Genomic DNA, 12,822 nt, shown 5'->3' with positions numbered 1-12,822 from the left:
TAAACTCCTATTTTACATTGCAGAACTGGACTCTGATGCAACAGAAATAAACCACATGAGTTTTAAGTTGTCTTATCCTGACAGAAAAGAAAACTAGACATTGTGCAGAAACAAATAAAAATAAAGGTCTAGCTGTACAAATGTTACAATGGCATTAAAATGTGCCATAGTGATTCTCCGTCACAAGAAAACATGAAAGAATCATGGGATAAGAGAAGCAGTGAAAAGAATCTCGAGTAAATATGGCAATGTTTAAGAACATTTCATGGTCCTTAAGATGTCAGAAGATGGTCTATGAGATGACTGCAAACATCCAGCCCTTCACCCTTCTTGACAATTCATGTTTATTTTTAAAGACAATCAAGAGAGCAAAGAAAGTAGAAATGGAACTGTCAACCTTTAAGCTAATATTTTTGTTGGTTGGAAATTATAACAATTGTGGCAATGCCATTGTTTTTTCTTAAAAGGAGTTGTATATTCCTCCACTTGAAAAAAGTTGGTAAATACCGTCTAGAAAATCAATAGATGACAATTATGAAAATAGAATTAGATCTAGATGATAATTACTTTATCTGACTTGAGTATAGCTGAGACCTGTGCATGTTTTCATCTCATTTCTGAAGCTCACAAGATAATCACAGTATTTGAAGGTTTGGGAAGGGTTGACTGGATTGATAAGGGAGATGGGGAATGTTTTATATATTTTAGATTCACAATTTATTTTTAATTATTCTTTTCTTTTTCTGTAGGGATGCCCTCTGCTTCTTTATTAGTTTATTTGCTTTTAGCATTACTCATTCATTTCACATCTGGAGAAACAGAAGTGAAGTTCAGTGGGCAAACAGAATTTGTAGTTAATGAAACAAGTACAACTGTTATACGTCTTGTAATTGAGAGGACAGGGAAGCCTGCTAACATCACAGCAATTGTGTCGGTAAGAAACTACACCAGTTATATTCTCAGTACATATTAATATCTTTCTGAAGTTTTGAACGTTGCCTGTGGTTTTATCAAGCCAGTGAGAAGGAGGGTGATATTTCACGGGGACGATGCTTCACTTTGAAGAAGCAACACCCACTTTCTGTAACTGATTCCTGCTGGCTACATCAATGGTTTCAACATAACGGTATAAACGTCTTCTCAGGGGGCCAGCTCCTGCTGCTCACGTAGAAGTCCAAAATGATGTGCTTGTTTGATTTTGATTGTGGCTGTGAGTTCATACTGAAAATGTGGATATATATAGCGATTTTCCCTTTTCCAGGTTCTGCAATTCATAGAATCCTAGAATGGTTTAGATTGGAAGGCACCTTAAGGATAATCTAGTGCTAATCCCCCTGCCCTGGGCAGGGACACCTCCCACCAGCCCAGGTTGCTCCAAGCCCCGTCCAACCTGGCCTTGAACACCTCCAGGGATGGGGCAGCCACAGCTTTTTGGGCAACCTGCCCCAGGGGATCACCACCCTCATTGTGAAAAATTTCTTCCTAATATCTATTCTAAATCTCTCCTCTTCAAGTTTGAAACCACTCTCCCTCGTCCTATCACTACATGCCCTTGTAAAAAGTCCATCTCCAGCTTTCTTGTAGGCCCCCTTCAGATACTGGAAGGGGCTCTAAGGTGTCCCTGGAGCCTTCTCTTCTCCAGGCTGAACAACTCCAACTCTGTCAGCCTGTCCTCATATCAGAGGTGCTCCAGCCCTCTGATTATCTTCATGGCGCTCCTCTGGACTCACTCCAACAGGTCCATATCCTTCTTGTGTTGAGGGCTCCAGACCTGGATGCAATATTCCAGGTGAAGTCTCACAAGAGCAGAGTAGAGGGGCAGGATTACCTCCCTCACCCTGTTGGCCACACTTCTTTTTGATGCAGCGCAGGGTACCTTTGGCTTTCTGTGCTGCAAGTGCACGTTGCCAGCTCATGTGCAGCTCATCCACCAACAACCCCAAGTCCTTCTCCTCAGGGGTACTTTCAATCCATTATCCACTGCCCAGCCTGTATTTGTGCTTGGGATTGCCCTGACCCAGACGTAGGACCTTGCACTTGGCCTTGTTGAACTTTGTGAGGTTGGCTTGGGCCGACCTCTCCAGCCTGTCCAGGTCACGCTGAATCGCGACACAGCCTTCTGGTGTGTCAGCCACCTCTCCCAGTTCTGTGTCATCAACAAACTTGCTGATGGTACACTCCATCCCTTCATCCAGGTCATTGATGAACATATTGAACAGGACTGGACCCAGAACTGACCCCTGGGGAGCACCACTTGAACAAAGAATAGCTTTTTTCACAATGTTCACAATGAAGATTCAAACCTTCAGTGCCTGTGAGGATGGTCAGTTCAGGTGTGGCAGCTGTGCTGGTTCCGTTGCTTCCCTCCATTTAGTCTCAGCTTCCAGCTCTAAACTGAACCATAGTCTTGACAGTGCTGCCTTTGTAATCTCTCTTCTAACCATCTTACTTAGAGTAGAATCAGGGAGATTTTCATTTGTTGACAGAAATGAAAGCAGGGCTGGTCATTATAGAAGAATTCCTCTTGCCAACTTTGGCAATGACAATGTTAGTCTAGGTTAAATGCATAGGCTTCTTCTGGTCCCTAGAGTGAGACAGGATGGCAGAGGCCAGTTCGCTCTGAAGGTAAATTTAATTCAGGTAGGGTATTATGAGGTGTACAGATCTGTGCTGGGAATAGCTTTTCCATTAAAAAAACCCTGGTTATATGGTACATTATGCAAAACATACCCAGTTGCAAGGAAGGAAGTCATAAATGGTTCTGAATAAACTGTAGTGTTTGGTTTTGGTGATTTTTTTTTTGTTGTTTCCTGGTTACTCAGCATGGATACAAGGAGATATTATCTATACCTTCTGTCCAGAAATTAACTGTATGACAGCAGGGGAAATTGTGGGAAGAATTACGTGTAAAGAAGAGTGTATGAAGTCTGTTAAATGAGTCCAGAATAGTATTGTAGAAGACCGCGGAGGAAGAAGGAGGTGGCATTCAATTGTGTGTATTTATTGCAGATTGATGGAGAAAACACAGGAGACTTTTTTGACACATATGCAGCTGCATTTATACCCGATACAGAAACAAACCGAACAGTGTATATATCTGTGTGTGATGATGATCTTCCAGAGGCTGATGAGACATTCACATTTCACTTGACGCTAGCAGTAAGTCTCAGTTGTTCAACTTATCTGTTCCCCAGAAAACTGTGGGTAATCTGATGTAAATCAATGTTATTCCATAGATTCAACTGTAGTCATACTGCTGTGAGTCTGAATCCTGATAGGTAAGAACTAAAATTTGGGTAGTAGTCGGGATGGAGCTTACTGCTCTTTGGGAGGTTATGCCATTCCTGCGGGTGTCTCCGTGTGATGTTGCTGTGCAGTATTGACACAGTCTGGACCTGCAGCGGGGACTGCATTCGGCTGTGGACATTTGAAGGTGTACCAGAGCCCAGAAGAGTTAGATTGCAAAGAGGCTGTCCCCCTTTCCTCTCTTCCTGCATAGACTGTACCTGGAAGAGAGGGTGGAAGTAGCGAAAGAAAGAGAATGACTTCCAGTCCTCCGGAGACAGAGGGTAAATGAGACTTACCTAAAACCAAACATTTGTTTAAATACTTATCAATAAGTCTCTTGATACTGTTCTGTCTCGCATGAGTCGTGCTACAGGAGAGAAGCTCACATTCCTTTTTTTTTTTAGGTAACGGTTCATGACTAAATTTGTTGTCAGTTCAATAAAGATAAATTTTATGGTTTATTGCCAATTCTTACACATCCCAGGGGACATTTGCAGTCAATATAAAAATGTATATTTTCCCTTCCTTCTTCCTTTGAGTTGTAAATGTAGTAGCTCATTTTTACAACACTGTAAAGATTTTTTTCCTTTAGCTGGTATCTCAGTATAGTAGCTTCAAAGTTTCAGTTTTATACAAATGTTAGGAAAAAAAGAACAACTTGGGAGTTCCTTGCTGTGCTACACGCTTTGTGCCTGGTTCCCTCTTGCTATGGTGTCATTAATAGATGGCAAAACTGTGATTAATCATTTACAAAGTTTGTTTCAAGCACTTTGTTGTTGACTGTATAGAGTGTATTTCCTCAGTAATTAAGAATTATTTTGGTGCATTCTATTTCTTTAAATAATTTCCACTGTAATGTATAATAAAGAGACATACAATTTGTCATTGGCTAATATCGACTCTTAAAAGACAGTAAAATCAAAATGTGTATTTTTTGCCCATCACCATATTTAATATCTTATTTTGTTTTGTTGATTTTAGAAACCATCTGCAAGGATAAAGCTTGGCTCACCCAAATCTGTCACTGTAACAATTTTATCAAATGACAATGCCTTTGGAATAATTTCTTTTAACATGGTATGGCTTTTTATATTGTTTATGTCACAATTTTAGAAAGCATAAAGGTGAAATTTTCAAAGATACTGGTTAGTTGTTCAACTGACTCCCTTGAAAACTAATGCTGAGTTACATCTTTGAAAACATCTCTAGAGGTAATTCATACATATATACAACTTTAATACTTCTATGTGCTTGTAGCTGTTGAGACGTAGCCTGAGACCCTCACACTTGGATGAATATCTGTGCTGCTCATCGTAAATATAAAACTTCCAAAAAAATTGTTCAGTTTCACTGCCCCTCATCTATAGGTCAAGATATTAATATAGTATGGAAGAAGTGAAGAGTTAAAGATGTGGTTTTGAAATCTTGAGAATACTCACATTTTCCCATCTTTTGTGAGCAATTTTACACTTGATTCTAAACCTGAGAGATCACTACCACGGTATATGTCTTGAAATAACACCTTTGGTAATAAGACACTGTTATGACTCTAGTGGTGTGGAGGATATTTGCAGTAATACAGAGGTTGTGTTAGTATAAACAGAAGCTATACCTTATTGCCAACATTATGGCAATATAATTTTTGTAGACGACTTCCCTGAAAAAAGCACAAGAACATGAGAAGTTTTTAGCACCACAGTACCAAACCATGCTGGTCTCTGTATTGGTGTAATTCTTTGAAATCTTACACCTACAACAGTTTGAAAGACAGAGTCTGTTTACAGCTAGCTATCTAATAAATGACTTTTTAATGGAGAAAACCTATAATTAACGGGGCTAGGAGATCCTACAAATACCAGTGCTATTATGCCATTGCTTTATGTGTATTGACTATGTTAATTTACAAAACAACCCCCACCCTACTTGCATAACTTATGATAATGTTTTTTATCTGAAATCTTTCAAGCTTTTTATTAGCTGAACTAATTGGTTGCTAGGAAATGTATGCCATCAGTGGACTGGTTTACAGATTGGATTAACTTGTCTGTGGGAGTTTGGTATTTCTATGGCAACAGTTTCTTCCTTCTGCTGTGATATTTGATCTGTGCCTGATTGCCTGTCCCTTTTCTTCCTCATTAGTCTGCCTTAATCACGGTGAATGAGCCCAGGGGCAGAAATGAATTTGTGCCTCTCACTCTAATTAGGGAGAGGGGGACCTACGGGACCGTCATCGTAACTTTTGAGGTGAGTTTATCGAAAAGGCTTCATACCTCAATCTGTTGGATGAAACTGTGAAGCTATAACTTATGAAAGTGTTTATTAAAGTGGAAGAGGGGGAAAATACGTATATCTATTTTTGTTAAATCTGTTCCATAAAATGGAAAGATATTACCTGCCAAGTGAAAAATATTTTAATTGTCTGACTGTTCAATTTGAGGATAAATTAAGAGATGTTAGAGAAAGCGCTTTTCTTTATCATTTAGGAAGATATTTGAGACAGCTTTAGTTGGTATTACTAGAAAACAATGTCTATTAAGTGTGTAAGAAATGTCTTATTTAATATTTAATGAAATTTATATTTTACAAATAAATATCTGAATCTTTAATGCTTGTGCTAACTTTGAATGTGTATGTATGAGAACTCAGTATTTAGTGAAATTCTGTAAGACGAGTTTGAATCCCCAGAAACTAAACCACTCATGTTGAATATTTAGGCTGTTATTTATGTACTTGATTTGAATGTGACACAGTTATTGCCTTTATTGTGTTGGTTTTTTTCTTATCTAGCTCAGATTCTATTACATACTTTATACAGAAATGCTTTCATATGGATATTTCTTTATCATTTGTCTGGTCTTACACAGTATCAAGGGTATAATATAGACCTGTCAAAATCTGAAAAGATTTGTACTGGATTTTATTGCATACTAACTGTAGCATTTATAGTTAAAGTACAGAATGAGATTCTCTATGTAATTTATTGCAGATCTATTTGTTTTAAGGTCCGATAAATTTTACTATCTGCACAATTAATCATGTCCATCTCAGAGTGTAGTTTAAATACATATGTTGAAAGAAAATTTACAAGATTTTCTAAAAATAAAATCCCTATATTGCTTCTAAGTGGCTTCCTAGTCTTTTAGGTTTCACTTAGATGTAATATCCTTAATCTCACAAGTCAAGATAGAGGGGACACAAAACCAGTAACTGCTGTTATTTTGTCTTGGAACTTATTATGAAATATTAGTGTTTTAAATTAAATTAGAATGAATGTCCTTTCTGTCATGTGAGTCGGTTATACACCAGTAGATACCGAAGAGTCCTTATAGGCTTATATGGAAGTAGTTTTCTTCCTCTTTTTCTGGCAATATATAATTTTTTCAGAGTGGTTACTCTGGCTTACTCCATCTGCCTGAAAAGAAATTTTCACAACTGAATGTGTGTGCCTGTGTGCAGGACATGACTCAATAGACTGTCATTTGTTTTACACGTTGCACGCTGTATATTGATTATTATACTTGTACTAGGTTAGTATTCCTGTTTTATATATTTCTTATCCTAAACATCAATTCTTTGCAGATAGAAGATGGACCAAACCCAGCTGAGGAAGATTTACGTCCAGCTAGGGGAAATATTACATTTACCCCTGGAAAATCAATGCTGCTTTATAATTTAACAGTGCTTGATGATCAGGTATGAACAACCTGACTTATTTTTTGTTTTGAATATGTAGAAGGTTAACGACTGTTTTGGAGAGACCTATAGTAAGTCAAAAAAATCTTTGCATTAAATGAGGTTAAAAGTGCTTCTACTTAATAAAGTGATGTTAAGTTTTGGATCTATGAGCTCTCATTTTTACTCCTTCTAATGCTACCTTTGTAATTCTCATCAGTGAATATTTTCAGTTTCTGAATATATCCTGGCTGCTCGGGCTAGACCTGTTAGGTGCTGCTGCAGTACATATACAAATAATATGGAAATAAGGAAATGGAATAAGGAAAATATTATACTCTTTTTTCAGATGGAATACTGAGGTCCTTGTTGTATGGCCAAGGATGATGTTCTTGAACTAGATTTAAGTTTATCTATTAGACTGTCCTTTCCATACTTAACTTCCCTGTATTTATTTTGAAATGTGCTCTGCTTTTCCCTAATTATCTGCCTCGCCAATACAGGCTATGTTTGCATAATGAACTCAGGCTCTCCTTTTTGTCTTTATTAATTGTTTAGGCAAAAGGAACCCAATCATAACATTGCTTATATGATACATTGAGGAGTACATACTGGTGCCTGTGCAGCTCCTCTGCCTTCAGTTAACAATGCTGAAGAATCCAGTATATTCTTTGTTAACTTGATTGGCTTTCATTCATGGGAAGAGCAGACATGTTGTTTGCCACTAAAGAAAGAATATAACACACTGAACATCGACAGACAAAAGATAGATTGGAAAACTTTATATGTTTTTAGATAGATACGTGTCAGGGTAGAAACATATTTTAGAAAATACTTCTAAAAATAGATAAGATTCCTAATAGAAACAGTCAGTCTTGGGAAGAGCATGAACACTAGGTGATAATTAAAAATTGTCAATATTTAGATTGGTCTTAAAAAAACCCAACATTATATGTTGTGAGCCTTTCTTTCTATTTCACAGTAATCAAAACATATTATTCCACTTTTCAATTTGTAATTTTCATTTTTCTTTTCTGTTTTTGTTTTTTGTTTGTTTGTTTGGGTTGTTTTTCTTTTTTTTTAAATTTATAACAGGGATGAAAGGGAAAATAGAGGCACCAAAATAAGAAAACATGATATAGAAAAATTTAATGAGGAAATTCACAAGAAAATAGCAGAACAGTGCTTGTCTCGGAAGTGAAGAACTTTAAGCAATTTTTTGCATATTTCTGTTAGTTATAGAAAGTGGGCTTCCACATCTGTACTGATATTTTCAGTGCTAAGAGATTGTGTTGGGCTGGTGTATAGAAACATCTCTTTCAGATTAGATGTAATATTTCTGTGACTTATACACAGAATGAAATCTGTCGCCTTTTGGGGAGGATGTGGTGTTTTTTTATCCCTCTGAGAAACGCTGTGAACGTTCTGTTCCTCAAAGGTTGATCTGTACAGGTGTGGCTGGTCCACTCAGCCAAAGACTTTCACAGGTGTATGTGAATGATTAATTTTGTGTAAAAAACCTTTATTGGTGGTGATAATGATGGTGATGGAATTCACAAGAATCCAATGTTGGTCTCAGAACTTAGAGTTTTTCAGATCTAAAGTTAGGAAAAACAGTGAAACAAGTATTTTTCTGAATTGGGTGGCACTTTTCCCACAGAAATTAGGGGACTGCAGATCTGATCTCCAAACCATTACATTTATAGTACTTTTATTGTATAAATTTCCTTTTTTAGTGAGGAATAATGGAAACTTTGTTAAGAGAAAATGAAAGAGGCAAGGCAGCACTGGAGATCCTTTATGTTGTTGTCTTTGAAGTTTAACTGTATTTTTTATTGGTCAATCGATGCAATTATGAACTCCAAAATGTCCCATAATATGAGGTACTAAGACGTAAACTACAACAAGACATTTCGACTGTCTCTTAAATGTTTATTTTCATCTTGCAAGATGGAATATTAATTAGTGAACTGAGCAAAACGTGAGGTAGCATCTATTCTAATAAGGCAAAATAACTGTGTTGTATCTCAGTATAGGAGAGAGGTGACAGAGAACTTCTAGATCTCAGGTTGACAAAAAAAACTCCATCAGTCAAAAACTTTATGCAAGTTTAAGTGCTACGAGCAAAACAAAGGACAGAATTGGCATCAGCTATAAAGGCAGTTGCATAGCCAATGTCTTAGCCCGAGAAAAGTTTCTGAGGGTGGCCAATTAACAAAGAAGTGTGAAAGAGAAGAAATACTGGACAGCAGGCTTTTCAGAACTGTCTTAGCTTAGTAAACACAAGTGCCTGAAAAGGATTTGTCAACTTTATAAGAGAGTATTGCCATTAGCAAAAAATAAGTAATTTTGTCCTGGAACTCCTCTCAGAAGCAAATAATACTAGCTTCCAGGAGTCCACAGCAAGAATGAGATACAAAGATCATGAATAATTTTTAAAGATTTACTTTTTACCTACATGTGTTAAGAAAATACTCTTATTTTTCAGTTAAATAGGTTTAGCGGATCAAGATTTGGGCAATAAAATGTAACAATCTAAAGCAAAAATCTCATATTTAATTTCTGTAATTTATAAGCCATTCTTTATTGTCTTCTGCATCAGTTATTGGACAAGAAATAGCTAAAAGTAAAATGTAATTTTGAACAGCCATCTTGTAGAAATGCCAAAACCGCTTGTGAAGCACCAGAAGACACTTTCTCAGATCTGTGACAGAAATTTTCCCTGGGGATGTGGGTGTCTCTGAATGTAGGAAGTGTTCCTTTTCCAGGTGTATAGGAATGGATGGGCCAAGGTGGGTTTTGCCCGTAAGTTGTTCCTGCATTATCTCAAGCAAGCATAGAGGTTAATCAGTGTAAACATCAGAAAATCAAAATGTAAATCTAAATAACTGGGAGGAACACCTGTTTCCAAGTAGAGGTGGCTTCCAAAAGTAGATATTGGATGTCCTTGTAGTTTCAAGTTGGAAAGATCCAGCTTTTTCTGATTCTTGTCTAGTTTTTGTTTTGCTTTTGTTCGGCTTCCCACACTTTTTCATGTTGCCAGAGCACAGAAGTATGTTTTAGAAAGTGGAAACATTCAATTTTGAGAAGGGATTTTCAGCCAAAGTTAAAAGCAAGACTTCTGTCCTGTCTGTTTTATTATGGAATGCACTGTCAAGTTTGCATTGTTTCCCTTTTCTGCAAAATATGTAAAACATGTTTCTCAGTAAGAGTGTTCTGCCTGTATTTGAAATGTGACTTACACCCAGTTGCTAATGTTGTTTTTCCAGATACCTGAAAATGATGAGTTGTTTGTTGTTCATCTGAGGAACGTGGAGGGAGGGGCTGAAATCAACGACACAAAAAATTCTGTTCAGATTAATATTAAGAAAAATGACAGTCCTGTGCGTTTTGTTCAGAGCGCTTATATGGTGCCTGAGGAAGTTGATGTGGTAACAATTCAAGTGGTCCGTGGTAAGGACGTCAGTGGACAATTAATTGGACCTGATGAAGACGAAGTCTCTGTCAGTTATGCCATTGTAACTGGGAATTCAACAGCACATGCACAGCTTAATGTAGACTTCCTAGATCTACAGCCAAATACAACTATTGTCTTCCCACCTCTAGTTCATGAAAGGTACATGAAATTTAAAATCCTTGATGATGCCATACCAGAAATTGCTGAGACCTTTCAGATTATGCTTCTTAAGGACACTTTGCAGGGAGATGCTGTTTTGGTTAATCCATCTGTTGTTCACGTCACCATCCAACCGAATGATAAACCCTACGGAGTGCTATCAATCAACAGTATCCTGTTTGCTCAGACTGTTATCATTGATGAGGACCACGTTTCAAGGTACTACAGATCTTCAAATCTACTCTCTAGTCAGTTCAAGAGATTTGTTTGGCATTGTTAAGCATCTTTAGGATTTCACTGAAAATATTTATAAAATCACTGCTGAAAATTTAATGTAGAAATCACGTAGTGTGGTGTTATTATCAACTGTATCTGCAAGAAGTGGGAATATCTAATTATGCAGGAAGTATTTTAATATTTATGAACTGTATGTAAAAACTGTAAATATTTATTTGCATTGTCAGAATACTGAAAACCCCTTAATCTAAAGGCAGGATCAATGAAGTCATGATGCTGCCACACGCTAGTTCATACAAGGGGAAAACAGATTTCTGGCTCCCTTCCCTGTTACATCTTTGCATGTAGTATATATAAAATCAATCTCTGGTTCAAAAAAAAAGCTGTTGAGTGTATCCCATGAAATACTTACCTTAAACTTAAAAATAAGGTAGATATTTGTGATTTTACAGAGAGATTAAAATCAAAGCTCTGTACAAATTTTACAGGCAGGACTGAGACACAATATTGACAGTCTCAATAAAAAATGTCCACTGCTAGCTACTGATGGTAGTTCATCCCCAGAGAAACAGGTAATACATTAAGCTATTATGCTATGGAAAATTTAGAAAGAATATGTTACAGTATGTAGATCCCAGCACTTCAGTATTCATCTTTTCTTCTTATGCAGAGTAAAGAAATAAATCTTGCTTTCTAAATTTTTCTAAGTCAAGATTCCCAGGCTTTTTGTTGCAGTCATGTGCTTGTCAGGTGCAGGAACCATGACATTTCCAGTATCATAAATATTGATAACTTAATATTTCAGTCCAGAGGCAAATAGTTCATTCAGAATAATTTTTTAAATGTTCTTGCCTGACAACTATATCTTGATATAGTTTATAAAATGGTGTAGAAAGTTAATCAGGAAAAAGTTTTCTGAAATTTGACAAATATTTCTCAAGACAAATGTAAAACGTCAAATCTTCACTTCCTAGCATCTTCCTCACTGCAAACAAAATAAGTTCAAACAAATATCTTTAGAGACGTTACAGAGAACTCATGAATAAGCACTCTAAGAAAAGCCTTGCATGTGTGTTAAGATTTCACAGCCTTTAAGCCCTGGCTCAGATGGCAGTTGCAGCAGTTAACATTTATTCCATTGAAGTCAGTGTAAATCTTTGAGAGAATCGATAACTAAGCAAGCCGATATCAATTATAATTTTATATTGGGGTTTTTTATTTTCATTCAAAACCGTAGGTTTGAAGGGATCACAATTGTAAGAAATGGTGGAACACATGGAAATGTTTCCGTTACCTGGATTATAATCCGAAATAGCAGTGATCCCTCCCCTGTGACCGCAGACCTCATCCCAGAGAGCGGGGAGATATGTTTTGATCAAGGACAGATGCTGGTAACGCTCCCTCTGAACATTATTAATGATGATATGCCAGAAGAAGCAGAGCCCTATCTTCTGAAACTCTTGGCTCATACCATACAGGGAGGTGCAGAAGTCAGTGAACCATCTGAGGTAAGTTTGCTTCTAAAATTCTTTTGGAGAAGGTAACAATAGGTAATAATTAGGGACTTTACCAGTTTTGGTAACATTGGTTGTTTGGCCAAACTGGCAAAAGCGTTTGATCTTGAATATAAATCAAACAAATTAATCCTGAATATAATCTTAGTATGTAGAGCCATACCCAAAATTTTGGGGTTAGTATAGTATAGACCTTTTTGATGTGGTAGCGTTCATCTTAGATTATTCCCTGCATACATAGGATTGCATAAATGCTGTCTTGAGTGGCTGCTTGCTAAGAGAAGGCAGGAATGTTATTTTCACTTGCTCACTTGCTGTCTTAATGATTATTGGAATGTCTTACACAAAGTAACAGCTTCAGGAGGAGGGGTTGGTGATTAAGACTGTGACCTCTGAACTGTTAAATAAAGGCTGGTTAGCATTGCTGACAGTTCTGTGGCTCAAGTCCCTACTTTGTCTTTCTCAAAAAATGGTTGGAACGAACTTGGTGAATAA

The 12,822-nt window shown here is 37.0% G+C and overlaps 1 protein-coding gene across 1 annotated transcript in view; it reads left to right on the top strand.

Moving 5' to 3' along the window:
* Nucleotides 1-751: 751 nt before the first annotated feature.
* The window catches only part of GPR98 (G protein-coupled receptor 98), a 272,395-nt gene continuing 260,324 nt past the window's right edge, over nt 752-12,822 (top strand). Inside the window, exons 1-7 of the mRNA XM_009886852.1 lie at nt 752-934; nt 3,010-3,159; nt 4,270-4,365; nt 5,428-5,532; nt 6,868-6,981; nt 10,230-10,795; nt 12,051-12,321. Coding sequence (XP_009885154.1) covers nt 752-934; nt 3,010-3,159; nt 4,270-4,365; nt 5,428-5,532; nt 6,868-6,981; nt 10,230-10,795; nt 12,051-12,321 — 1,485 coding nt within the window. The remainder of the gene's footprint in view (nt 935-3,009; nt 3,160-4,269; nt 4,366-5,427; nt 5,533-6,867; nt 6,982-10,229; nt 10,796-12,050; nt 12,322-12,822) is intronic.

Source organism: Charadrius vociferus, unplaced genomic scaffold (genome assembly GCF_000708025.1).
Source record: "Charadrius vociferus isolate BGI_N301 unplaced genomic scaffold, ASM70802v2 scaffold244, whole genome shotgun sequence".
NCBI lineage: Eukaryota > Metazoa > Chordata > Aves > Charadriiformes > Charadriidae > Charadrius > Charadrius vociferus.
This window is presented reverse-complemented; position numbering and strand designations above follow the sequence as displayed.